Source organism: Crocuta crocuta, unplaced genomic scaffold (assembly GCF_008692635.1).
Source record: "Crocuta crocuta isolate KB4526 unplaced genomic scaffold, BGI_CrCroc_1.0 scaffold275, whole genome shotgun sequence".
Lineage (NCBI taxonomy): Eukaryota > Metazoa > Chordata > Mammalia > Carnivora > Hyaenidae > Crocuta > Crocuta crocuta.
Window position 1 is genome coordinate 1066988 of NW_027530497.1, and position 26534 is coordinate 1093521.

Sequence of the window (26534 nt, forward strand, 5' to 3'; positions counted from 1 at the left end):
TAGGCAATGGAATATAGTGAATTTAGCACTAAAAAAAAATAAGCTGGGCGCCTCGGTGGCTCAGTCTGTTAAGCGTCCCACTTTGGCTCAGGTCATGATCTCATCATTTGTGAGTTCAAGCCCCATGTCGGGCTCTGTGCTGACAGCTCAGAGCCTGGAGCCTGCTTCAGGTTCTGTGTCTCCCTCTCTCTCTGCCCCTCCCCTGCTTGCACTCTGTATCTTTCTCTCAAAAATAAATAAACATTAAAAAAAAGAAAATTAAAAAAAAAACAAAACGAGCTGTCAAGCCATGAAAAGACACCGAGGAACCTTAAATGCACATTACTAAGTGAAAGAAGCCGATCTGGAAAGGCCACATACTGTGTGATTCCAATGATACAACATTCAATAAAGGCAAAAACAATGGAGATGGTAAAAAGATGAATGGTTGTCAGGGGTTAGGGAGCAGGGAGGGATGAACAGGTGGAGCACAGAGGATTTGAGGGCAGTAAACTACTATGTATGATGCTCTAATGATGGATACATGTCATTATATATTTGTCCAAGCCCATCGTATATACAATAAGAGCGAATTCTAACATAAACTATATACTTGGGTGATGATGACGTGTCAATGTAGGTTCACCATCTGAAACAAATATACCACTCTGGTGGGGGATGTTGAAAATGGGGGCCCTGTGCATGTGTGGGGCAGGAGGTAGGTGGGAAATCCCTGTACCTTCCTTTCAATTTTGCTGTGAACTGAAAATCGCTGTAAAAAATAAAGTCTTTAAAAAAAAAAAAAAAAGTAGCCATCTTCCAATACAAAATTATCAGCCAGTGCTGAAAACGTATTTCAGCTGGCAGGAAAAATAAAGATGACACCTGTTGTGGTAGCAAGTGTGGTACAGGCTTGTGGCTGGAAAAACAATTTGAAGCTGTAAAATGTTTACACCCACGTGCTCAGTAATTCCAGTCTGGAACATTTCTCTAGTGGATATAATCTTTGATTAGGTACAGTAGGGTAGGCACGAGATATTAAATATCAAAAACGATGGAAATATTTAGAAGTAACAGATCATTTAAGTAAATTACGATCATCCATTCAACACAGTTTTAAACATTAAAATATACTTACGAACACTCTGTAGGAACAAAGAGTGTGCTGAGAGAATACTTTATAGAAACCTACATTCAACGTGATTACAACCTTGTAAATAATATTTAGAAAACATCAGAAGAAAAGGCATCAAGATTCCCTCCCCTTGCTCCTTTTTTCTAATTTCTAAATGTCCGCAACGTGTATTACCGCAGTTAGATTACGTTTACAAATGGAAGGCTTAAGAATAACTCACTTCCCTTTCGGGGGAGTTGGGGGTGGCGGGTGGTGGTGCTCAGTGCAAAGCCACACTCGCCTCCGACACAACCTTAAGAGTTGGACTTTTTTCTTTTTAGGGGCCGAGCTGAACAGGGCGTGTCAGTCTTTGCCTGATACTATCTGTGCCGTTTATTCAGATGCTGTCTTATCATTCTCCAGTTGTTTACTATGTTTATATCTTTCCCCACAATTACTTAAAAATTTTTTTTTTATTGTGGCAAAATACACATAACAGTAAGTTAACCATTTTAACCATTCTTTCGTGTCCAGTTTGCTGGCATTAAGTACATTCGCAGTGCTGCGCCACCTTCGCCACCATCCGCTTCCGGAATGTTGTCATCTTCCCAAACTGACACTCTGTCTCCATTAAACACCAGCTCCTTGCTACCCCCCTGCCCCTAAACCCTGCTGTCCACCATCCTGCTTTCTGTTTCTGTGAATTTGTCTACTTTAGAACCTCACGTGGAATCATATGATATTTGTCCTTTTTCCACAACCACTTTTAAAGCTTTTTGAGGATAAGGCCCAAATCCCCAATTTGTTTTCACTTTAGGCATAATGTGTATTTGCTCATTTGTTTAATATGTAAGTGGTGGGCACAGGGTTAAACAATGCTTGAGAAAGACATGTGGTCTCCAAGACTGACAGGGTAGTGGGACAGGATAATAGGGGAAACAGAGAGAAGAATGACAGTGTGAGGAGTAGTGACTGAGAATCCCATGGAGCCTTCTGGAAAGTCTGAGTGTTTATGGGATGAATGGGGGAATGATCCGGGAAGAGGGCTGAGGAGGAGCCCTGGGCGTCCAGACAGAAAGAGGGGACACAGTGCCGTGTGTGTGTGTGTGTGTGTGTGTGTGTGTGTACGCAGCAGGCCTGTGGTGACTGTGTATTCTAGATGCAGTGGGGAGCTGTAGGGGGATCCCCCACATCTGAGAGGAGGAAGGGAGCACACAGCCAACATGTCAATACCTTGCTCTGGGCACTGAAGGCCATACTTTTTACCCACATGTCCTCCTGGACCAGGTACCCTGAAGTGCCCTGTTCCTCAGACACCAGGATCAGTGCAACCTTTCACACGGCTACAGGCAGCTAAATGGACACAGCTCATGCTTGGATCTACCATTTGGGTCCGTGTCTTTGTTCACAGGTGGGCAGCTGTGTGTACAGTGTCCGGCGAATGGCAGAAGGTGATTGTTATCTTCAGTTCGTAGAAGTGGAAACTGAGGCTTGGGGGCAAGAAGCCTCCTGCCCAAGGTCAACGAGCAAGTAAGTGAATGAGGAGTGAAGTTGTCACTGAATGAGCAAATGAAATGTCTGAGCCCATCCCTACCTCCATCCTTCCCTCCTAAGGGGCCTGAAGGAAGGGCTTTTCATGGCTCCTCTGTGGCTCCGAAAAGAGAGAGGGAGGCCTGTGGGTGGAGGTGGGAGGGAAGCGGGGAGCAGAGCCCACCACAGAAGATGAAAAGAAGATTCTGGTCTCTCCAGAGCACACTTGAATGTGCTTTCTTGTGCTTCTTTCCTAAGCCTGTGTTGACCTTACTGCAAATGCAATGTTATGTCCTTTTTTTCTTTTACTATTTGCATAAACATTCTCAGAGTTTCTTATAAAAATCTTTATGGCCGCCATTTTTGAATTTTGAATAATCGGCTAACCAAGGAAATGGACCATAATTTATTAAAATAGGCACTTATTGTCAATCATTTAGGTTGTTTTCAGAATTTCTAAAATACATACATAATGCTATTAAATAGTGTGAAGCACACTGAGAGTAGTAGGTCCTGAGGATTAATCTCCAGGCTGGGTTTCCAAGGTCTGAGTGGTTTCTTTGGGCCCCGTCTGGTTTGATGCTCCCCAGTGCCTAAGGCGGCTATGTGCAGGCCAAGGAGGCTAGGGACAGAACCAGGATGACACTGTATCTGTGTCTGTAAGAGAACTCGTTCTTCCAGTCCCAAGCAGTGGGGTCGGGGTGAGGGGCCGCCCTACATAGCATGACCACATCAAAGGACAGGTGTGCAGGCAGGACCTCCTGGAAGGATAGCAGTTCTGGCCTGACTCCCCATGCTCCTTGGGGGGCAATGCCCTGCATCAGCTCCTCTCCAGCCCCTCCTTGGTCTACTCCCTTTAACTTCCCTGGGAAAGAGTCCCACGTTCAGGGGTTCTTTGCCCATTTCAATCTGACGGCGCTTGAAGTGCAGCCCCGGAGTCTGTAACGGTCGCAGCAAACCCCAGGCACGCAAAAACAGAGGCTTGTGGCTGGTTTGAAGTTGCTGTGATCACATGGATTTAGAACTGCTGCCCTAGCAGGCGCCACTCGGCACATCCTGAGTGGGAAAAGCCCTGAGCTAGGCGGATGCCCTGAGGCTCTGGGAAGACCCCAGCCCCAGGCTGGGCTCCAGCCAAGTCTGCCTCCTATTATTAGATGATACCCCAGGTGGGAGTGGGAGGGCAAAGACTTTTAGGAAGAAACTGACAGAAGATGCATGCAGAAGCAACTGGGGAGAAGAAAGGTGCCCTGACCCATTCTTGGCTGCCCCCTCCAGGTCTGCATGGTCAGCAGACCATGACCTGGGGTACCGGGGGCTTCCCAGAAAGAGCACTCCCTTCCTAGCTGCTCACCTCCAGCCCATCCACCCCTGCCCTTTATTGCCATTACCTGACTGTCAGGCAGTGTGACTCAGCATGTGTCTGCCAGCCGTGCCCCCTCCCCCCAGACACACCACAAAGAGCGGCTGCAGACCCTGTCTCAAGGAAGGGACACCAGGGCATTTCAGTCACGAACGGGAGCACGTACCTGAATGTGTGGATACTGACGGCTGGAGTTTTGGGAGAAAAGCATCCAAGACAGCTCCTCCGAGCTTTGATAAATCCGGAGATCACGCTTAGACACCTGTGTTTTTAGGCGGTTTTTTAGAAAGTCTCATTTATGTTATACTGATGTAGCCTTGAAAGACTGGGAGGAAGTGTGGTCTTGTAGGAGAGCGTTGTGCAGGCAACATCAGGGTCTGTGCTGTCTTCTCAGCTCTGCCCCTCGTTGTTGGTCCATCTGGGCCATGGGAGTGAAGGCAGGTCCCACCTGCCCCTGCTTAGCCAGCAACCCCTCCCCAGTTGTGCAGCAGGATGATGGAGATATAAAGCCAAATTGCCCCTTCCAATAAATAAAACAACAAAACAAAACAAAGAGCAATGCTAAAATAGTGATTTTGCAAACAATGAAATATTCTGAGAATCTGTAATATGTGTGGGTTTGTAAATGAAGAGGAAACAGAAACCACTGATCATAATGATACCATGAAAAGCTGCGTTGGTTCTGGGCCAGGGGACACCAACAGACATTCTAGGAAAGCAGATGACCCAGGACGTGTGGCAATGCCTGGGCCCTGTCACGTGGAAAGAACCCCAGCTTATGCTATTAACTGTCTCTGTATGGGTACATTACTTTGTCACTGCTGGATGTCAAATGTAACAGAAATACCTTCCTTAAAATAGCAGAGCAGGTTCAAGGTCGTTTCTATAAACTTTAGTGCCATGTGCTTATTTGTATCATGGTAGGCTTCCTTGAGTGGGCTAGAAAGAGATGGAGTGACAGCTGGGAATTGGCCATGGAAATGGTCACATGTGGACATCAATGTGAATTTTATGGCAGCAAAAAGCTCATCTTGGTGCATTTAGGGCTTCTAACACCTCAGTCAAGTGTAAGCCATTGAGTGGAGTTAGTTGCTTTTGAGGGGTTCTTGGACGCCTGCAGGGACTTCTTTGAGAAAAACACTTTGTGGCAGAATTAGTTAAATGGGAAATGGGTCGCCCAGAGATTGTGAGTTCCATGTCACAGGAAATAGTTAAACGTGGGGAGGACAAACACGTGGCAGGGCTGTCATAGAGGGTGCTCAAGTCTTATTTTGGAAGCTCAACTAGATAGACTACATTCTTTTCCAAACAGAGAGATCTAAGCTTGAAAGGATCAGATTTCACCAGCTGCAAAGATTTTGAATTTTAGTTGCAATTTGCTGCAGCTTCAAGCAGAGTAGAAGCAGAGCCCACAGGATGGCTGTTCTGGAGCAATCATGAACTCCGGGCCTTCACACAGTGCTGAAACTAGGTAAGCTTGTGCAGGACCTGAGATTAAACTGCTCTTGCTTTTGTCCCCATGGGTTCGGGTGGGGGCACAGGGTATCTCATTAGGTATCACTGGGTAGTGATACTCAGCAAGATCCTATCTCTGCCATTTGCTTTTTAGCCTGGTGACTGATGGTGCTTAGGCTTAACATCCTGGTTAAGATGGCAAGATGAGTAAGGAGTTCATTGAGAGAATGCAGGTAAAACAGTACAGTAGCAAGCACATTAGAAGAGTTTGATAAGTAGCGATGGCGGCTGGCAAGTGAGAACAAATATCAGTGAATGGAGTGTGAAGATAGGGGTCACCTGGTCACGCTTTCTTTTTTTTAATGTTTTATTTATTTCAGAGAGAGAAAGAGAGAGAGACAGCGTGAGTAGGGGAGGGTCAGAGAGAGAGCGAGTCACAGACTCTGAAACAGGCTCCAGGCTCTGAGCTAGCTGTCAGCACAGAGCCTGACGCGGGGCTCGAACCCATGAACCGTGAGATCATGACCTGAGCCGAAGTCAGATGCTCAACCGACTAAGCCACCCAGGTGCCCCTGGTCATGCTTAATGTTAGCAAGATTGGATGTGGGCTACCCTTCTCTGAAAACAAGTAGAAACATATGCACACGTGTGTGTGGGTGCATGCTCAGACCCCAGATCGCTTTAGAAAAATAGATGCATCAAGTAGATAATCTCACTTATAGTTTGGACATTTAAAACTTATTTTTTGTTATTTGATGGTTATTATTCTCCTCCTGAAGGAGATTTTGCAGCTGCCAGAGACACTCTTGCTGGGCTCGCTTCTGAAGATAAGATGCCTTTCGAATGGCCGTGAATGCAATGAGTGAGACCCTCAGAGCAGCTGGAGAGGATGAGCCTGTGATATTCGGAGCCAATGTGGATGTGGGAAGTTCTGTTCAAGTATTTTTTTTCATGGTTACAGCCTTAAAGACATTATTTTCTTTCTTTTTTTTTTTATAATTTTTTAAACTTTTTCTTCATTTATTTGGGAGACAGAGACAGAGCAAGCAGGGGAAAGGCAGAGAGGGAGGAAGATACAGAATCTGAAATAGGCTCCAGGCTCTGAGATGTCAGCACGGAGCCCAATGCAGGGCTTGAGCTCACGAACCTCGAGATCGTGACCTGAGCTGAAGTCCACTGCTTAACCGACTGAGCCACCCAGGTGCCCCAGACATTATTTTCTTATATCACAATCAGGTGTCTTTTTAGGGAAAATCAAAGCTCGAGTAAAGCAAAGAGGAGAAGAAAAGAAGATATTCATATAGTCCTACCCCAGAGATGCCACCAGCAGCTCTGCTGTATCAACTTTCAGATTCACATTCTCTTAAAAATGGGGTCATACCGGTTGCTCTAGTATTTCATAACTTTTTTCAAACAATAATTTCTCTCTTGTCATTATACAGTCTCCTCATATATATATTTTTTTCAAAATTGAAACTGCTTTATTGTTTTGTCTGGCTATACACATAATACACAGGTGGAAGTAGACCACGTGCATGGACAAGAAGGTAAAAGTCACCTGTAATCTGCCACCTCCTCTGGTCCTTGGAACAACCAAAGTTAACATTGTGGCACATACTCTTTCTGTTGTTTCTAATGTGTGTTTCTGACACACAGATGCTTCTCCTCCCCTCCAAGGTTGGGTTCCTGTGACATCTATGTTTTATGACCTGCTTTTTCAATTTAAAACTACATTCTGTCTTTCCGGTTATTAACCATTCTTGCACAGCATGATTTTCATGGCGCTCATGACACTGTATTCTCTTTTATTTCACTAGTGGATAATTAGATTTTTAGCATGTTTTCAACATGCTCACAATAAATGTGATGGATATTTTGTTATTATTATTATAATCTTTGTGCATAACCATAGTAATCTTTTCATGACAGATTCGTAAAAGTGCAATTCCTGGGTCAAAAAAATCTACACGACTCTGAGGCTTTTGGTACCTCTTACCAAATTGCTGTTCGCAATGGTGATGCCATTTATCAGCCCTCTTCTCATCTCTCTGAAATACTATATTTTGGTATAATCTGGTATAATGCCTTTTAAAAATTTAATTTCTTTTTAAAATGGATTGTTTCAACAACTCCAATCTACATTAGAAACAAGTTTGTATTTAATTTTTTATTAGAGTTTATTAGTCATTAAATTACTGACCTTCTGGTTTTTAGCTTTCAGTACATATTTTTAAAATATTCACTTATTTAGGACACCTGGACTTTCTTTCTGTGTAATATGTGAAGGGCAAAAACTTGATCTCAGCACCTTTATTATATAATCTGTTCTTTCTCCTTGAATGTGATTCCACTGGTGTCGTGTACTCCAAATAGTCTAATGGGGTCAGTTCTCGTATCACTTTATTTTAATTCTTGGAATCCATAACTGTAAACTGGCCAGTATGTATTTAATAGCTGATAGCCCCATTGGGAGGAAGAGGCTCTTGCCTTTGAGAAAGAAAGCCTTCTTGATTCCATAATGATGGGTGATTCACAGTCCTCTATCTCTGCAATTTTTCCCTCTGCTAGAACCTAAGGATGGGACACACAGGACATCACGGTGAGGATACAGGAACCCAGAATTCAGAACCTGGATGACCAATGACAAAGCTAATGGGAAAATCTAAGCTCCCCTTCCCTGGGCAGGGGAGTGGGGAGGGGGGAAGGGGAATGGGGCAGGAGGGTGGGTGGTGATCACAGTAATAGCTGAAGATGAGCCTCCGGGATTCTGATGCTTTGAGAAGCCAGCCAAGCTCTGGGACACTAAGAAGAAATTAAAAACCGAGAGTTTGGGGAGGTGAAGGAAGTCATGTTCTCATGCTGTTAAGTAAATTAATAACAAAACAGATAAAATGATCCATAGGCCATGCCTTACGAAGCCAATAACCTCATTGTACCTATGCTTGAAATGCCATCTTTTTAAGTGCAGGAACTGACAATATGCTTAGGGGCTGTCCGAATTCTACTTCTGGGGGAAAAAAAAAGTTTAAACGAGTGGAAATTGCACTCTCTCATGTGACGGTACTGCTGAGCGGCCGGGGTGTTCACACCACGAACCCACAGCTAGGGCAGCACAGTGTATCTGGGGTGGTGAATGGTAATTTTAGGCCATTATAGAGGAGAAAATAAACTATTCGAAGTGACTGGAAAACTAAAAATAGAAAGAGGTTGATAACACATGAAGCAAGATGAAGGACACAGTACCACCAAACCTTGACGTGGTACTGAACAGCTCGGCTTGAGTGGGAAACCCAGGTTGAATGCTGACAGGTGGTGTTGCCACTATGATGTCCCTGTTCTGTCCCCACCCACCGCTGCATTGCTGGTTTGCTCTTTTTCGCTGTCCCCTTCGTGTATGTAGCTTTGTAACCTGCCCCAAATCCCTTTTAAAAACAGGGAGTGCAAGAATGAATAAAAATATTGATTCTTGGGCTTTCCAATGTGTTATAAAATTGAATTTTAACAGTCAGGTTAATTAATAAAAAATCAAAGGAGGAATTCTTTTGTTTCGATTTCTCATTACTTCAGTGAGACGCATTCCTTTTCCGGGGGAGTGTTTGCTTTCCAGGGCTCATGCCAGTATTGGCGGTCAGGTGGGTGTCCTTCCACAATGGCATCTGTCTGTTCATGTGGTCACGGGCTCTCAACCTAGACACCCGTACATGGTTTTCCACAGGTGCTTACTTGCTTGACCAGAAAGGATCATATTGTAAATCCTTCCCTTCATCCAGCTTTTCCTCCCTAAGAATTCCTGGGAGGAAATCTCATCAAATCATTCTCTTGAGTCATTCTTTTGATGGCTACACGATATTTCAGGGGGTGTATAGATCACAATTCATTTAGTGATTCCCTGTTGATAAACCTGGGATTGTCTCCAGTTTTTCTTTTGCCCAAATGAAATGGAAAGAATCATCTGTGTATATTTCTTCTTTTGCAGTAATACTTTTACTTTATAAGGGCATATTCCCTGGATTGCTGAGTTAGAGTATGTGATTTATGCTAGCTATTACTAGATATTGCCCAACTGTTTTTCCAAAAGACTGTATGACACAGTCTTTTTCCAAAAGACGTGTGTCATGATACCATTAGCAACCCCTGTGAGCGCCCTGGTCCACGTCCTCTCCGGCAGCGAGTGGAATCCCTCTTCTACATTTTCACCCACCCAGTGATACATGAATGTAAATGACAGATTTCCATTTTCCTGAAAGATGCATTCTTAACCTTGACTGAGTCATCCCTCATTCTCTGAAGATGAAACTTTGGTGTAAAGGTTATGGCAGGAGAAGTGAGACCATGTGAATCAACCATTCTGTCTTAAACACGCAGACACACTCAAAGGTCTTAATTTAGTTTGGATACTATGTGCAGGGCAGGGAAGCGGGTGGGGAGGTTTTGAGTTAACATCGGCAAGGTCTGTCCAGGCCCCACTGTGGGACAGCCATCCACTGAAAGGCCCTGTATGGCATAGTAATCAGGACTAGTTTACAAGGCTAACATCCCCACCCCCACCTTGTCCGCCACACGCAGGATCTCATTCCCTCCCAAGTGAAGTAGACTAAATCCCGATAGTATTATCCCTCTTCCATCGATAAGCTCTATAGTTGCGGGGTAAGAACCGTTAGGGAAGCTCTGGCTCCCGTCTGAGCACTGGTGAGCCTTCCTTCTCTCCTCCTTTAACCCCCACACCTCAAGACAGGCCACGAGAGATGGGATGCTGAGTTTCTGGCCAGATGGGCTCTGAGTGTGCTCCCGGAAAGGCCTGCTCGCCTTGAAGCCTGGGATGGAGTGAGGGTAGAGGGACAGGACGGCCTCCCTTTGGCCTGGCCTGGTCCTTCCCAGACAGCAGGTCTAGCCAAGCAGCCAGCTTCTGGCCCACAGGATGCTGAAGGGGCGCCGGGGAGGGGTGCGTTGGGGAAGATGGGCCTCCGCCTCCCCACCAACACTTCAAATCTTCCCCTCTTTAGCTTTGCCCCCACCCAACCGCAGAGACCTCCACAAAATCTACTGTGAAAGGCCTCACGCTCTCCTAGCAGTGGAGCAAAACCCTTTTGTGAGATGGCAATTCGTGCCTTCAAGTCTCGTGTTAACATCATCTGGGTACTGACCCGTTTACCCGTTTACCGTCTGTCCAGGGCTGGCATTAGGGCGGGACACTAAGAACACCCACTCGTGGAGGCACACAAGTGCCGGGCCCGTGTCTGGGTCCCCAAGACGGTGTGAGCCTATGGGGCTGGGGATAGTGTGTGTGCTGGACGCACCGTCAGTGCCAAGGACACTCTAGGTGCTCAATTCAGAATTAGTTTGTTGAGTTTGTGTTCTTCCAGCGGCTTGTCGACTGTACCTGGCAGAGCAAACACTGGGATGTGCGGATAAATCGAGTTCTCCCAGCCTTGGGGAGCCCAGACAGGCTGGGCTGGGGAGCTGGCAGCGGAGGGCTGAGGGGTGCCTCCTGCAAACTGTGGTCCTAGCTCAGCAAGCAAGGAGCAGGGCCTGCTTGAGGGAGCCCTTCTTGCCGTGCTCATTTATTCATGTAGGTTCTGGCTTCGGGGCTTGGGAATGCTGACTTGAGCATGCGGATGGCAGGACGGGGTCCCACGGGCCTCGGTGTCCCCAGGAGATCAGGGGCTGGCCCGTAAGCAGGGATCTCGGAGCCAGGCTGCATCTATCCTGGTTCTCGAAGTCCCAGCATAGGGCCAGCCAGGCACGCAGAAGGTGCCCCAAATAAATACATTTGAACTGGCATCAAGAAGCCTGAGGAAGAGGAGCCCAGACAGTAGAGAGAGGCAGGCGATTAGCTCACTTGTCCATGGGGGATAGATGGTCTGCAATGAAACATATATGAAAAGAAACGTAGACTTTTCCATTCAAATTCAGAAGCCCAAGCTAAGCTAAAGAAGGGGACTTGCTCATAAAGGGCAGTAAATGAATGAGAGAAAACAAAGTCCAGAGGAGCCAACGACAGCATGCAGGAATAAAGTTCCTTTTCGGCACTTGTGCGTTCAGCACCACGAGAATCACACGGGTCAAGTGTCTGTGAATCCCAGACTGAGGCGGTGTCGGGGGTACGGATTCCCTCTGTTTGGGCTGAAGTTATGTAGCCCGGAGGACTCCAGGAACCAGTGACTCACGGTCACCAAGGAGAGTCAGTGACGCATCTGAGGAGGTTTCCCAAGAAGTGATGGAGGAAATCTCTTTCCTCCTCCACACCTGGAAAGGCCTCTGAAGACAGGGCTCTTTCTTTCCCTTTGACTGGGTGGTAGATTCGGATCAGCTCGGCAGCCCACACAGAGCTGGGGATCACGTTGTGAAAACAAGTTGCCCACTTCCTATAGGTAGAGACGCGAGCCGAGGGGGGCAGGGGTGGGGATGAGGAAGGATGAAAGGGCGGGGGTGGTATCGGAGCCCCCTCCATCCTTTGAACTTGTGCTGCTGGGTGCCACACCTGCAGGCTGGGTGCCCAGAATTCTCTACACTTGCTTCCCACTGAGAGGAAGGCTGGCCAAGGAGCCAGCCCAGTTCCCAGACCCTGCCATCTGCTAGCCTCACACCAAAACAGAGACACACGATCGCTGCCCCCACTGCCAAGGAGGGAACTGAGGCTCACAGAAGTTACAGCGCTTGCCCACGTTGGCACAGCTGGTGGACTCAGGCCCCCTGTCCTGCAGCCCCACACGCATCACATGATTTCCATGGAATTTTAAAAATCATCATTTATGAACAAATCTCTCATTGATGGATATTTAAGCAGATTCCAATTTTAAAAGTTTTTTTGATATTTATTTTTGAGAGAGAGAGAGTTCGAGCAGTAGAGGGGCAGAGAGAGGGAGACACAGACTCTGAAGCAGGCCCCAGGCTCTGAGTTGTCAGCACAGAGCCCGAAGTGGGGTTCAAACTCACAAACTGAGAGATCATGACCTGAGCTGAAGTCAGGGACTTAACCGACTGAGCCACCCAGATGCCCTTTCAATTTTTTAATATTACAATGATCAGAATCTCTTTTTAAAAAGAGGCTGTGTTTTTCCCCCAAACCTTTTTACCCCCAATTATAGAATAAATGCACGATTGTTGTAAAAATTCACACAGCACAGAAATGTACAGTGCAGAGGCGGAAATTCTCCAGAGTGACTACCATTAATGGCTTGGAGTACATCCTTCCAGACCTTTCTCCATGCATATACAAATATGTCCAGAGGCATTGATATCTATATTAGAGGAAAAAAAATCAAATTTGCAGAATAGTAAGGTTCCATTTTTTATATTACATTTTATAAGATTTTGATTTTCTGTTTAAAAGAAGTACATGCAGGAAAAATCTGGGAGAACAACAAACTTACAAATACCAATTTTACACATTTTTGCAATGTTCTGTACTTAGGTATTTAAGATATCTCTTTATTGAAGTATAATCTATATCTATTCCCATATGTATATATGAAGGCTGGCAGATCATACGTATTTAGCTCAGTGACTTTCCACGAACCGAACACACCCATAAGAGCAGCTCCCAGATGGAGAAGCAGGACACGCCAGTCCCCAAACCTCATACTCCCTCCTACCAATCACCCCCACAATCATGGTAAACATATCCTGACTTCAACATGTATCTGCTTTGCCTGCTCTTATCTGTGCTTGAATTTTAACAGTGGCCATACATTGCAGTTAAAATGAGGATAGGGGTGTCTGAGTGGCTCAGCTGGTTGGGCACCGACTTCAGATCAGGTCATCATCTCGCGGTTGGTGGGTTCGAACCCCGCATTGGTCTCCGTGCTGTCGGCACAGAGCCTGCTTCGGATCCTCTGTCTCCCTCTCTCTGCCCCTCCCCACCCTCTCTCTCTCAAAAAATAAAATAATAAAAACATTAGATAAAACGAAGATAGTCGATAGAGATGCTGTTTAAATATATGCTGAAGTAGTGGCCCTTGTTTGGTGCTAACGTATGTGGACCTAGCTCATCCCTGAACAGCTGCATTGAGTCCTTTGTATCAGAATCTATCTCACTGTCTTTTTCTTTTTCTTGTTTTTATTTATTTATTTTTGAGAAACAAAGACAGAAAAAGAGCGAGAGAGAGCGTGTGTAAGTAGGGGAGGGACAGAGGGAGAGGGCGAGAGAGTCCCAAGCAGGCACCGCACTGTGAGTGCAGGCAGACCTAGACACGGGGCTCCATCTCATGAACGGTGAGATCATGATCTGAGCTGAAATCAAGAGCCATGTGCTTAATCCACTGAGCCACCCAAGCGCCCCCTAACTCAATTTTTCTGATGGACATTTGGATTGTTTCCAATTTGGGGCTATAAGCAGGACTACAAAAAAAAAAAAAACCCAAAAAACAGTTTGCTGTGTACTTCTTTGTACATGTAGCTTTGAGATGTGTTTTTGAGATGTGTCTTTTTTTAAGATAATGCCTAGAGATGGAATTTGCGAATCCAAAGACAGCAAGGTTAAACAATTTTTTGGTAAATACTTTTGCCGTAATGGCCTTCCCACAAAGTAGTAAATGCTCAGTTCCTTCTTCAAAACAAAAGACAGGTGCTGGGTGCAGACCTCTTCACCACAGCCCCTGCCCCTGCGGCTGGCAGCCAAGCCTTCTCCAGCTCTCTGGGCAGACCAAGTCGTAGCAGGTGTCTGCCGCACAGAAAACAGACGGAGGTGCGCCCCCCTCACCCCCCTTCCCCAGGCCCTAGTCCCCCAACCTCACCCCCTGCGAATTTGCAAACAACCAAACACAATTGCAAAGGCCGCAATGGGAGGATGCCGTAAATTAGCAGAGCCTGTAGTGGGACCAGAGGGCCTTGGGGCCTGTTCTGACTTCCGCTGCGGACTGGCTGTGAGCCTGCAGGGAAGGCAGGCCACACCTCTGGGCTTTGGTCTCTTATTAAATAGGATGCCTTAGAGCAAGAAGCTCACCTTCAGTGTGAACCCTGGGGGAGTCTGGCCCAGGCTACCCTGGCCCCTGCCCCCCCCCCGCCCCCCCGGGCCCTGGGAAGCAGCCTGTCCTGCTGTCCTCAGAGCTGATGGGCAGGGAGGGTTTGCTTCTCTCAAGCACCTCCTGCGGGGACACCCTTCTAACTCTCACCCACACCTAGGTCTGCGCCCTTTGCTCCACGGGCGGCATCTGAGATTCTGCAGGAGGGCCACACGGCCCCCTCCCCTCAAGCCATCTCTCCTTTCCTGCTTTCTGTGGCTGCCAGAGGCCTCTGAGCAGAGCCCGGTTCGCCATCTCCCTTCCTCAGTTGCACCTCCCAGCTGCCAGGAAAAGCAGGTGGGGCTCTATTCTGTGGCCTGTGCATGTTAGGCTCAATAGCTCTCATGCCGCTAAAGCCCAGAGTGGGGGGTCAAGATAAGATCCCTGGGCTTTTACAGAAGGCATGAGACCTTCATCTCAACTCCCTCTTAAAGCTCAGCCTCTTCTCCTTGCATTTTCTTTCCTTATCAAAGCTGAGAGACAGTTAAAAAAAAAAAAAAGGAAGGACATGAGGACAGAGACTCTTCTATTGTTTTTAGAGAGACAGAGAAAACAGGAGCAGGGGAGGGGCAGAAGGAGAAGGAGAGAAAGAATCTCAAGCAGAGTCCACACTCAGCTTGGAGCCTAATGCAGGGCTTGATTCCACGACCTTGGGATCATGACCTGAGCTGAAATCAACAATCTGATGCTCGACTGACCGAGCCACCCAGGAGCCTCTCACCTTCTCTTTACTATAAGGTCACCAGCCCGTGGCCAGGAGTCCCGGGGTTCCACTCTGTACGACTGAGCAGGTGCTAGTGAAGGTGGCTTGGAGTGGCCAGAGGAGTAGCCCCTGGGGCCCCTGCTGCCTGGCTCTGGGTGCTTCCCAACCTCTGAGGCTCTCTCAACGCCTACAACGCAGACTACAGCATGTTGCGGGGGGCGCATGAGGACAGGCACATTTTATCTTTGTTATTTCTTTTCGGGCTGAGCGTCAACATCTTTGCTGTACAGATGGGCTTTGTGCTTTTACATCACAGGAGCGGTTCGCATCTTTTATTCAGGATTTTATTTTTACAACCAAGACATTTTCATGAAAGGAACAGAAAGTGAGAGAAGAAATAAACAAGCCATGGGAGAGCAGAAGTAAAAGCCGAAGCACTTCCTAATAGGACGTTAAGTGACCTCCGGCTCCCAAACCACAAGTTCCCGCCCCAAACTCTAGCTTTCCCTGGAGACTGAAAATGATTTGGGGGATTGAATCAGCCCTTCACAGAAAGCACGTTTCCAAGCATGGTCTGGTCCCTGGGGCTCTCAGTGAGGACGGTGACCCCCGCCTGGGAAGTCTGAGGAGGAGCCACCCCGGCACCATCCCATGAGAGACTCGGGACTCCATGTCACTGCACTACCAGGGCAAAGTAACTTTCGAGAAGGTGGCCGGACGGCCAACACAAGGGTCCCAGCCCAGCGCAGGGTGAGGACAGGAGCTAGAAGTGGTGTTATGGCGGCACTTCTTACTCATTTGCAGGAAGTTGCAGGAAGTGTCCCGGGGCTCTGAAGCCTTCTCTCTGATTCCCGATGACCAACTCACAAGTTGCTCCCATGCATGAGGCCCACAGAAAGAACTTGCAGTAGTTAAAAGCAGGCAACTTCAGCAGGTCAGTGAAATTTCCACAACTGAGTGAGTTGAGCGTGTCCCTTCTCTCTCATTTTTCCAGATCTCGCTCATTACTGACCATCGTATTTTTGTAGCAGGACACCAAAAGCATGTTTTCTGCTCATTTATAAAACCTGAAAACAAAAGCAAGTTGAGAAAACACTTCTTTTCAGGGAAATGATATGAATTTCCTGTAACAGAGACGAATGACATGGTGGGGGTGGGGGGGGAATACAGGGTTCCACTCCCGGCAAGGAGCCCGGGGAGCTGCGAGTTCTCTGCTAGTATGTTTTTAGGGCCCATCTTAGGTATTAAAAAAAATTAAGAAGCTCAAAAAAACAAAAAAACAAAAAACAAAGCCCGAAGAACTCTAACTTTGAATAGTGTTACTTTCTGCAGTACCTTCTTAGATAAGCTGTTCACAAATGCACACTAAGGAGCCAGAAGAAGGTGGCTTGCTGATGGGAAGATTTTCCAGGGTCAGTTACAGGATGGGGAATGTCTGCCCCGAATCACACCTTGAGTTTGGAACAGCTGATCTGTGAGCCCCATGGACTCTTTCGTCCATACCTGCATCATGGCAGCAAAACTAGAGGTGGTTTTCAAACTTTTTTGTAGCCACAAACCCTCTTGTTCAAATGATGTTTCACAGGTGAGCGTAAATACAGGCAGCCGATGACAGCAGTACTGTGAGCAGAGGGTGAGGGGGCTCATGGCCCCCCGGGACCATATCAGCTCCTTCCCCACCTCAGCGGATCCTCGGAACCCCTGGGATTGTTGAAGCATGAGATCCTACATCCAGCTCCCCTAAAACTGTCATCAGATCACTCAGGAACAACTTAAAATAAAGGAGTGGTGGGGGCAGTACCCTAACGGGGACTCATTCACCATTAGAAGTCACCTTGGGGAAGACGTTGAATGAACATTCTGCAGATCTAGGCTCAGACAAATACACTCAAGTGTTGTCTCTTAGATAGGGGGTAATTTCTAAATCCAGCACATAAAATTGTGGAAATTGTACACAATCAAAATGATTGAAAATTGCCCATTAACTACAGCAGGCATGTTTAAGTGACTATCAAGCAACTATAGTCAAGCAACTACAGGTACAAATATAATGTATATAATAATGTAGAGAATATAATATAGAGTTTATATGGAGATTAAATTTTCAAGTATTTAGAGATACATTTTGTTCCTTGGTTGTTTGGCCTGTAGAGCTGACTTTCGTAAGGGACATGAGTTTGTGCTTTGATTCCATGGGACCAGGGGGTGAGCCCTTTATGGGTATGAACCCAGTAAGTCCTCACAACAGCCATGAGTTTGGTACTGTTATCCCATTTTACAGATGAGGAATCAGAGGCTCAGAGCAGTGAAGTGACGCCTACAGTCACACGGTTGGTGAATGGCAGAGGGGATGCAAACCCTCATGCTGGAGCCAGTATCATGATGGGCTTTCTTTTTTTCTGAACGCCTCTATATGGAGGGGCTTGTCATTAATGAGATAGGTAGATGCGAAGCAGTATTTTGAGGAAGAAAAAGCAATCCAAGAACACTGCCCATGACCCAGCTGAGGTCCAGAAGTCCCAGAGGTTGGGAGCAGCCTCTGGCCTCTCAGGGCCTCTGGGCTTCTGCTCATGTTCACACAGCTCACTGGGCCTGAAGAGCAAGTGCTTTTTAGCCCCCCATGTGTATGTGACTCAGCCTTTTGATTTGCCACCTCCTGGGACCCGAGTGGGGTCTAGGATAGAAGACGGGACCCAGGCAGCCCAACACCAGCAGGGAAGAAAACAGTGAACGGTCTTCAAATCCAATTCTGCCGCTTACTATCCCAAATGCTTTGAGCAAGTCTTTCAACTGGTCTGTAAAGGTCATCCTCCTATGGCATGCAGGACCAAGTCAAATGAAATCATGGGTGGAAAAGAGTTTGAGGTTCCTACCATATTCTACGCTTGCAAGAGGTGACTGTGAACATTAGGAGAGCTAAGAGCTAAATCTTCCTGTGCTTCAAATTTGACTGAAACGGCTAACCAGTATTTTTGTTTGTTTAGATGCGCTCTCTTCCTGAACTCTATCGCTCCATCTATTTATACAGTCTAAGATTTTTTTGAAGGCTGTGCCTGGCTTTGGCTCCCCGTGGGTGCAAGCAGCAGCAGCAGGGGCTGAGGAAGCCGGGACCACACCCAGGGACGCGTCATGGGCACTTTTCTGAGGCCCCAAGCACTTACTGTTTCAGGAGGCGAAGCCGGGCTCTCCTCTGCAGGCCTAGAAGAAACAAACAAGAATGCTAGTTGGCGTGGGCCGTGGGTCGCTGACATAGAGCCCCAGAGAGAGAGAAGGGAGACCAGAGGGGCAGCCAGCACCTCAGACCACTTCCCTGGTGCCAGACTCTGCTCCAACTTTATGTGTTTTAACTCGCTTAAAGCTCAACCTATGAGTTGAACATGACTCTTATTATCTCCGTTTTGTATATGGGGAAATGGAGGCACAGAACACGCCTGCTAATGGAATAACTTGCCCAAAGTCACATAGCTAGTAAGCAGTAAGACCAGAATTCAAACTCAGTTAATCTACTCCAGTCTATGTGTCCTTAAACATGCCAGTTTGCCCTTCGTAGCAGGTCAGGAATGAGAGGTATGCAGACAGGCGGTCGGTGGTCTCAAGCTAAAGCATGTGCATTCGGAGACTGCACCAGGTCTCCCAGCGGGATGTAGGAAGGAAGTCTGAGCATGCCTGTTTACATGCCTAGCTCATCCTTTTTTACTTTTCATTTCTGAAGCACATTTAATAACGTGCGTAATGTATGAAATAAAACAATACACCTAATCGTAGTTAGAGTTTATAATTTAATTTTTTTTTACTAACAAGATCTATTGGCGGTTAGGGTTCATAATTTACAAATGTTTTTACTAATGAGATCCTTGATCAAAATAGACTGCAGACCACTGAACCTTAATGGGGTTCTTCCAATGGAGGGCAAGTGGATCCCTTTGTGGATGGCAATTTTATGCAAAAACATGTGCATGACACATTTCTTTGTGGAGAGGGTCTGTCATAGCTATCACAAGTTAAGAGGTCTGTGACCGATACAAGAGCCAAGTGATCTAGTCTATACCCCTGTGAGCCACCCTCTCCAATTTTACAGAAGCCCAGAGAGGGTCAGTGCCCTGCTCTGGGAGGCACAGGTGAGCAGAAGGGCCAGGGGGAGAGCCCTGGGCTCCTGGGCAGCTGTGAGGGCCTCCCATGTAACTCCCCTCTTTCTTATGAAGCCTGGGAGCCCAGAGCAGATGATCTCATCTCCAGAGGGGCTGAGAGAGGCAGTCATCTATGAATTTCCCTGCAGCCTCACAGAGAAGAAGTTCAAATTTCTGGGATCATGACCCAAAGCCCACTGCAATGTCTTCTGTGTACTGTTTCTACCCCGAGTGCTCATGGGAGTTCCTGCTTATCCCATGCCAGGCACTTTGGGCAGGACAAACCGCAACCCCGGAAGCCAGGTAATACTGTGACTCCTGGGTGGGGCAGCTGAGGCTCAGAGAGGCCAGGGCATGTGCCCAAGGTCACTAGATCCAAGAATAGTGGAGTTGGATTCAAACCCAGGTTTTTTCTGACTCCAGAGAAAGGGTGGTCTCTGACCCCTCCAGGCTGGCCTCAGGCCAAGAAGCACCAACTACCAGATGGGAAGGCGGGTGTAAACTTCCACCCAGCTGCCATCTGTCCTGCTTCCCTAGAGAAGGAAGGACCTCAGGGACACCTCCAACACCAAAAGGAGTTGCCATGGTGGCCCAAAAGGGTACAACTTACGGTGTAGGTGGATGGCCACACCCAAAGACACCAGCAGAACAAGGACTCCAGCCCCCAGCAGGCCGAGGGTGAGGAAGCCGCACGATGGGCCTGGAAAAGACACACGTATTGAGCATTTGAGACATGCAGAGAAATACAAAGAGGGGAAAGTCACATGGAAGCCCACCTCCCAGAGAATGCCACTGTTTGCACATTTTTCTCTCATCATTTTTTCCTGGTGCTTTGAACACATTGAGATAATTTTACATAGGAAATTTATATCCAGGGTTGCCCTGGTGGGTCAGTCAGTTAAGCATCTGATGAGTGATATTGGCTCAGGTCATGATCCCAGGGTTGTGGGATCGAGCCTCATCCCCTCCCCCTCAGGCTCCATGCTGAGAGGGTGGAGCCTGCTTAAGATTCTCATTCTCTCTCTCCCTCTCTCTCTCCCTCTCTCTCTACCCCCGCCCCGGCCCTTCTACCCTGCTTGCATGCTCTCTTTCTCTGTCCAAAAAATAAAACATTAAAAAAAAATAAATTTTATGTCCCACATCATCATTTTAAAAATTAATTAAACACAGGAGCTACTTTTGTTCCAAAAAAGATAGATATATTTCATGTCTGGTAATGAGATTTTTACTATTTATTTTTAAAACTTTTATTTTAATTTCACAAGAAACAGCAGAATGTATTTTCACTGTAAAAGATTCAAGTGTATGGTTAGAGTGTTGTTTGGCAGGCTAGCTCCTTCACAGAAATAAATGCCATGGTTAATGTGGTACCTTTTTCTCTTTGTATTTACACAGACACATACAGTTTTTTAAAATGTTTTTTTAAATTTATTTTTTGAGAGAGAGCACAAGTGGGGGAGGGACAGTGAGAGAGGGGGACAAAGGACCCAAAGCATGCTTTGCATTGACAGGCTGACAGCAGTGAGCTCAATGTGGGGCTCGAACCCACGAACTGCTAGATCATGACCTGAGCCAAAGTCAGACACTCAACCAACAGAGCCACACCAGTGCCCCTACAGTTGTTTTTGCTGTTTTTTAAGCATACAGTGGCTTATACTGTACAAACTGTTTAAACGCAAACCATTCTTTCCTTAAATATATCAGCACAATCATTTTTCTAGTAACATTCAAGCAGTAACATTTAAAGTATGGACATAGCAGGGCACCTGGGTGGCTCAGTCGGTTGAGCGTCCGACTTCAGCTCAGGTCATGATCTTACGGTTCATGGGTTCGAGCCCCGTGTCGGCCTCTGTGCTGACAGCTAGCTCAGAGCCTGGAGCCTGTTTCAGATTCTGTGTCTCCCTCTCTCTCTGACCCTTGCCTGCTCACGCTGTCTCTCTCTCTCAGAAATAAATAAAACATTAAAAAAAAACTTGAAGTATGAACATAGCATGTATTAGCTATCAGTGGGCATTTTGTTTATTTCCTATGTCTTACTTTTACAAATAACTCTGCAAAGAACATCCTGGTACGTTTTTCCTAACGTGGGAGGCTGCCTGAGGCAGATATTGAAAACAGGAACTGCCAAACCATAGACTGTGTCCATTTAATGTTGTAACAGACACTGTGAAATATCTTCCAGAAAGCCGGCCCTGATTTTTTTCCTAACCACCAATCGTGCACCTTGCCGACCCTTGATATTTTCAGTGTTCAGTTTTTTGCCAGTCTAGTGGGTGAAAAATGGTTATTTGTCAGCTTCAGCTTATTTTCATATAGTGGCCACTTGTATGACCTGGCCTGGCTTTCCTTGCCTTCCTTGGCTTTCAGAGTCTCCTGAAGTCTCAAGTCACCACATCGTTCCTGACACAGCAATTTAGAAATTGTCTCAGTGTCATCTCAAGGGACAGACCTAAGCCTTAGGGAGCACATCCTTCCCCAGGGTGGCCATATGTTTTCATTCATGATGACAAGTTTTGAGATCTATCTGGGTGCCCCCCAAGATGAGTGCTTTGTGTATAGCACCTATTTAATCATGCCTTCCCTTTAGCCAGGGAAACATCCCTATTTTACAGATGAGGAAACAGGTTCAGAGAGGCTGAATCACCTGCCCAAGGTCATACCGTATAGGCAGCGGTAGACAGAGACTCAGACCTAAACCTGGCTGACTTACCACTAAGGTAAACCATGGCCCCCACCCCCAATGCAACCTCCACTTACTTCTCCCTCCACCCCCACTTGGCCACTTTCACACACATTCTGGTTATTCTTAACAACCTGCTAATATTGGATTTGCATACTTGCCTTGGGATCTTACTGCTGCGATATAAGGAGTGATGCAAGAACTTCAAAGACCTTTGTCCTCATCTCTTACAAAAGTGTTGTTTTACCGAATTCACTATTATTCAGCAGGCCTCACAGAACAATGAACAGAGCAGACTTTTTCTAGAATTTAACACTGAGGTGAAGGCTTTGAAGCCTGGAGCTTGGGGTTATTTCTTTCTATCACTGTGGGAAGCAGGGTTTACTCGCCATGTTATTTGAAGTATTGCTTTTGGTTCAGCTGGCTTTGCTGTTTCCCTAGAGCCACGGCACAGACCCAATTTTGGCACCTTCGACTTAATGGGCCTGTTGTATTTGTCTTTTGTGTTGCTGCTGTTGTTGTTGTTGTTATTGTTGTTGTTGTAACTTGCCTGAAATCCTTTAGGCAAAGGCAAAGTTGTGGGGTGTGGATATTTTATAAAATGAGGTCAAACTATCTTCACCTTTATGTTCACCAAGACTTTGCCCTTCTGCATCTGGGTTCTGATTTTTTTTTTTTTTACTGTGACCTCATGGGGTAGCTTCCTGCTCCCATCCCCCCAATCCCATTAGATGCCTGTCCCCAGGCTCTTTCTGGTACTTTATGTGTGGAAGACAAAGCAGCCCCCCGAGGCCTGAGGCAGCCCTAGTGTGGTGGTTAGCCATTTGTTCTATGTGTGGGAGACACTTTCTGTTTGTCACCAGTACCCTAGGGGAGCAGAGGTCAGTATTTTTCCAGAAACACATTTATGCATTTGAGCTAATGGTTCAAGGAAAGTATGTGTGTGTGTATGTGCGTGTGTGTGTGCTCCAGCTGCTATGTCTCGTGTTTATAGCACAGAGAAGCAAGTTAGCTCACTCATTAGCAAACATATATTAGCACATACTGTGCGTTAGGTCCTCTGTTAGGTATTCAAGCTGAAAAGCTTTAAAGTTCTGGTCCTGTGGGTTGGGTATTCTGGTTTGGAAACAGCCTTACGGAGATATACTTTACATAAAAAGTTCGCCTGCTCCAAGTGTATAATTTAATGGTTTTGGGGGATATTCACAGAATTGTGCACCCATCAAGCATCACAATATAATTTTAGAACATTTTTATCTCACCTCCCCCAAATTCTGTACCCATTTAAGCAATCTCCTCCATACCTTCCCGGCTCCCCTGTCTTAGGCAACCACTAATTTACTTTCTGTCTCTATGAAATGTCATATTCTGGACATTTCTTATCAACGGGATCACATAGTACATGGTCTTTTGTGTCTGGCCTCTTTTACTGTGTAACATTTTCAAGGTTCATCATATTGTAGCTTGTATCAGTGTTTCATTGTTTATTATGACCAAAAAATATTCCATTGTCTGGATATTCCGTATTTGGTTAATCTATTGACCAGTTATTTCTACTTTTTTGGCAATTATGAATAATGGCTGCTAGGAACACTGGTGGGCAAGTTTTTGGGTGGACATATCCTCCGTTAAGTTTTGTTCCGAGATGATTTTCAAGCATGTTCCCCACTAGACTGTGAGCTGCTTGAAGGGCAGTGCTGTGGTCACAGTCAACTTCTTTTCTGATCCCAGCTTGGGTGGGGCCAGAGAAATAGGCTAGAGTCCACACATGGGAAGGGCTTGGGGAAGGGAGGGAAGGAAGGAAGGAAGGAAAGAAGGAAGGAAGGAAGGAAGGAAGGAAGAAGGGAGGGAGGGAGGAAAGGAAGGAAGGAACAAAGGAAGGAAGGGGAAAAATGAAGGAAGGAAGGAGGAAGGGAGAGGGAAAGGAAGAAGGGAGAGTGGGAAGGAAGGAGGAAAAGAAGGAAGACTTAACTGCTCTGCTTCTGAGGGGCCAGGAGAATGGGAGAACTCACCCTTCTGAGTTACCAGGTTTGAGGGCCGACACACTTTCTTCTTGGAGGTGGGCTTCTTGGTGGGCTGGGCAGTGGTGGGAAGGACATCAACTACAGAAAGCAAGAAAGACACATGTGCTAGTCAGGTAAACAGCAGGTGGACTTGCAGACAAAAGTTAAAACCTCATTTCTTCCATCCAGGTACGAAAGCCCTTATGACTGTTCCCTGGGCTGCTACAGGGCTCCAAGGTTATAGAGCAATAGAATTTTCTATGTGCTTCCCCAACTCTCAAACCTATCTGAGAGCTGAGGCAGGGGGCGCTTTGGTGTCTGGGAAAGAGGGGGGCTCTGGACCCACATGGACTTGAACAGAGCCCCAGATGCCCTGATTAACCACTAAGTGACTTGGAGCAAGTCCTATCACTTTTCTGTGCCTCAGTTTCCCCATATGCTGAAATAAAGATGACTCCCAGTTCTTTCTTGGGGTTGTCATGAGAATTAAAGGGGACATCATGCCCAGTAAATGGTGCAGTAGAGATGGCTCCCCCTGGCCAAAGACCTTAAGCAGAAGCTGGAGTCCCTAAGCCCTCGCTCAACAAGACCAGCCCCTGAGCCAATCTGCCAATCCCTAAGTAGGTGGAGGAAGCTCACGGAAAGGAGGGGGGGTGCCCTTTACAATACCTCTAACACCTGTACAATACAACGCAGGCTGCATATATAGCGGTTTTCTTTCCTTCTCAAGTGTCTTTACAAATCATATACTATCTGAGCTGGAAGGATGCTAGTCTCAACCTTTACTTTCAAAGACAAACACCAGTGATGTGAGGGACTGGCCCTGAGGCCCCATAATGCCAGGGACCTGCCTCCATCACCCCAATCTGTCACCTGACTCCTGGGTGGGTCACTCCTCCCTTTCGTTCTACTCCAGCGTCACATGCTGATGTGACAGGGCAGTGCAGTGGGACAGGCACAAAGTGAAGGAGACACCTGAGGCTCTGAGGTGCTAGGAACAGTGTGAGCACTGGGTGCTGTTGAACCCAGCCCTTGTCTCTGTGCATTGAGCAAAGATGTCTCACAAAAATGATCCTCTGCAAAATGGTAGGAGAGGGAAGATAATGACACCATAAATTAAACTCAAGCATCCAGAGGACGGGGAGGAGCAGCCAACAAAATGGTCATTTCAGGGCTGACACTCTCCCAGTATCCAAAGAGTGGACACTTTGGACCCTCGCCAACCCAAGTCTCCTCTGGGAAGCAGGGATGACACACTGTACCCTGCCTGCTTCCCGAGGTTTCTGGGAAGAACCAACCACCAAGAATGAACCTTTGCTAAGTCCTGCCATGTGCTAGTGACAGAGCCAAGCAGTTGAGCTTAAGCTTATTGAACCCAACAACTTTGGTGACAGGAGCTAGGATCCCCATCTTATCCTGAAGGAAGACTGGGTGCAGAGAACAGAAATAGCTTGTCTGATGTTCAAGAAGCTTTAAACAGCATAGCCGGGATCTGAGCCAAGAGACCTTGATTCTAGGCTCTCACTGTGCCACACCACCTCAAGTGCAAATGCTTTCTGACAAAAAGTTAAGCCCATCAGGTCAAGACCCTTGGCCATCAGAATGCTGACGGAAACTAGCATAAAAGAAAAAAAGGACGTTAGCTATGGTGCTCCCAGAGCATGTGGGAGCCTGGCCTTCTGCTCAGAGTGACCCAGCATGGCTTTCTCCTTTACTCTTCATGGGCCTAGAGGTGTCTGCTCCCTTTATACATGAGAAGGCACAGACATCTCTCAGCAGGTCAGTGGGAAACCTTCAAGGGAGACAGCTCTATAGGATCTCGGTGTCTTGGCTAGGCTCAGTGGTATGCGTTTGATGAGGGGTTTGTGGGAAGGTTTGTTGCATGTTAATTTCTTCTTGCCCAGAGCTGGGTCCCCTTGGTTCCTCCTGACTCCCCCAGCTCCCCTTTCAAATCTACCCGCTTCTTACCTCCTTGAATGGGACAGGCCTTTGAACCCATAGTGTGATTAAGGGGTCTCCAAAAGATCCTGTCCCCCCCAGATACTTTCTTTACTACCTGAGCTTCTTCCTTCAATATGCACTGACCTTTGTGGGAGGGGTGGGGTCTGGCTCTGGATACCCTGACTCTGGGGAGATGATGCAGTTGAGAGCACATACTTTGGGGAGGGTCAGCATGAGGGGTTTGGAAATATCAAAACCAGAAGTGGGTGGTTGGTGGTAGAGGGGAAACTTCCGGAAACCGTTTTTGCTTATTTCACCATCTACCTTTCTCAGACTCCCAAATCTCATGAGTGGGAACATGTGGGGCCGGTAGAGACAAAAACAAGAAACCTCACACCCCCAAAGGCCCCGTGTTCAATATAGGAATTAGTCGACTCCCTGCTGAGGATGCCTCAGCTTCTGGCCCTAGAGGTCTCATGGCTCCAATCCCTACTTTCTGGCTGAAGACCCAAAGTGGGTGAGAGGGGAGAGCAACCTCACTCTGTCTTTTGTCTTCCTAATCGTGCTGCTGTCAGCTGTCCCTGCATCTTCCCGTCTTCCCGTCTTCCCGTCTTCCCGTGCTGAGTGGTCAAATTCTTGG

General features: G+C 46.9%; 1 protein-coding gene across 3 annotated transcripts in view; it reads right to left on the bottom strand.

Annotated features, from left to right (window-relative positions):
• Positions 1 to 15446: 15446 nt before the first annotated feature.
• Positions 15447 to 26534, bottom strand: part of CD8B (CD8 subunit beta) — a 16181-nt gene continuing 5093 nt past the window's right edge. For 2 of the 3 annotated variants that reach the window (XM_077766655.1, XM_077766656.1), the window contains exons 3-6: positions 23923 to 24052; positions 19881 to 19970; positions 18305 to 18341; positions 15447 to 16210 (exon numbers count right to left, since the gene is read on the bottom strand). In XM_077766655.1, the coding sequence (XP_077622781.1) occupies positions 16202 to 16210; positions 18305 to 18341; positions 19881 to 19970; positions 23923 to 24052 (266 nt within the window). In that variant the 3' untranslated portion in view covers positions 15447 to 16201. The remainder of the gene's footprint in view (positions 16211 to 18304; positions 18342 to 19880; positions 19971 to 23922; positions 24053 to 26534) is intronic. The other variant, XM_077766657.1, reaches the window with a different exon arrangement.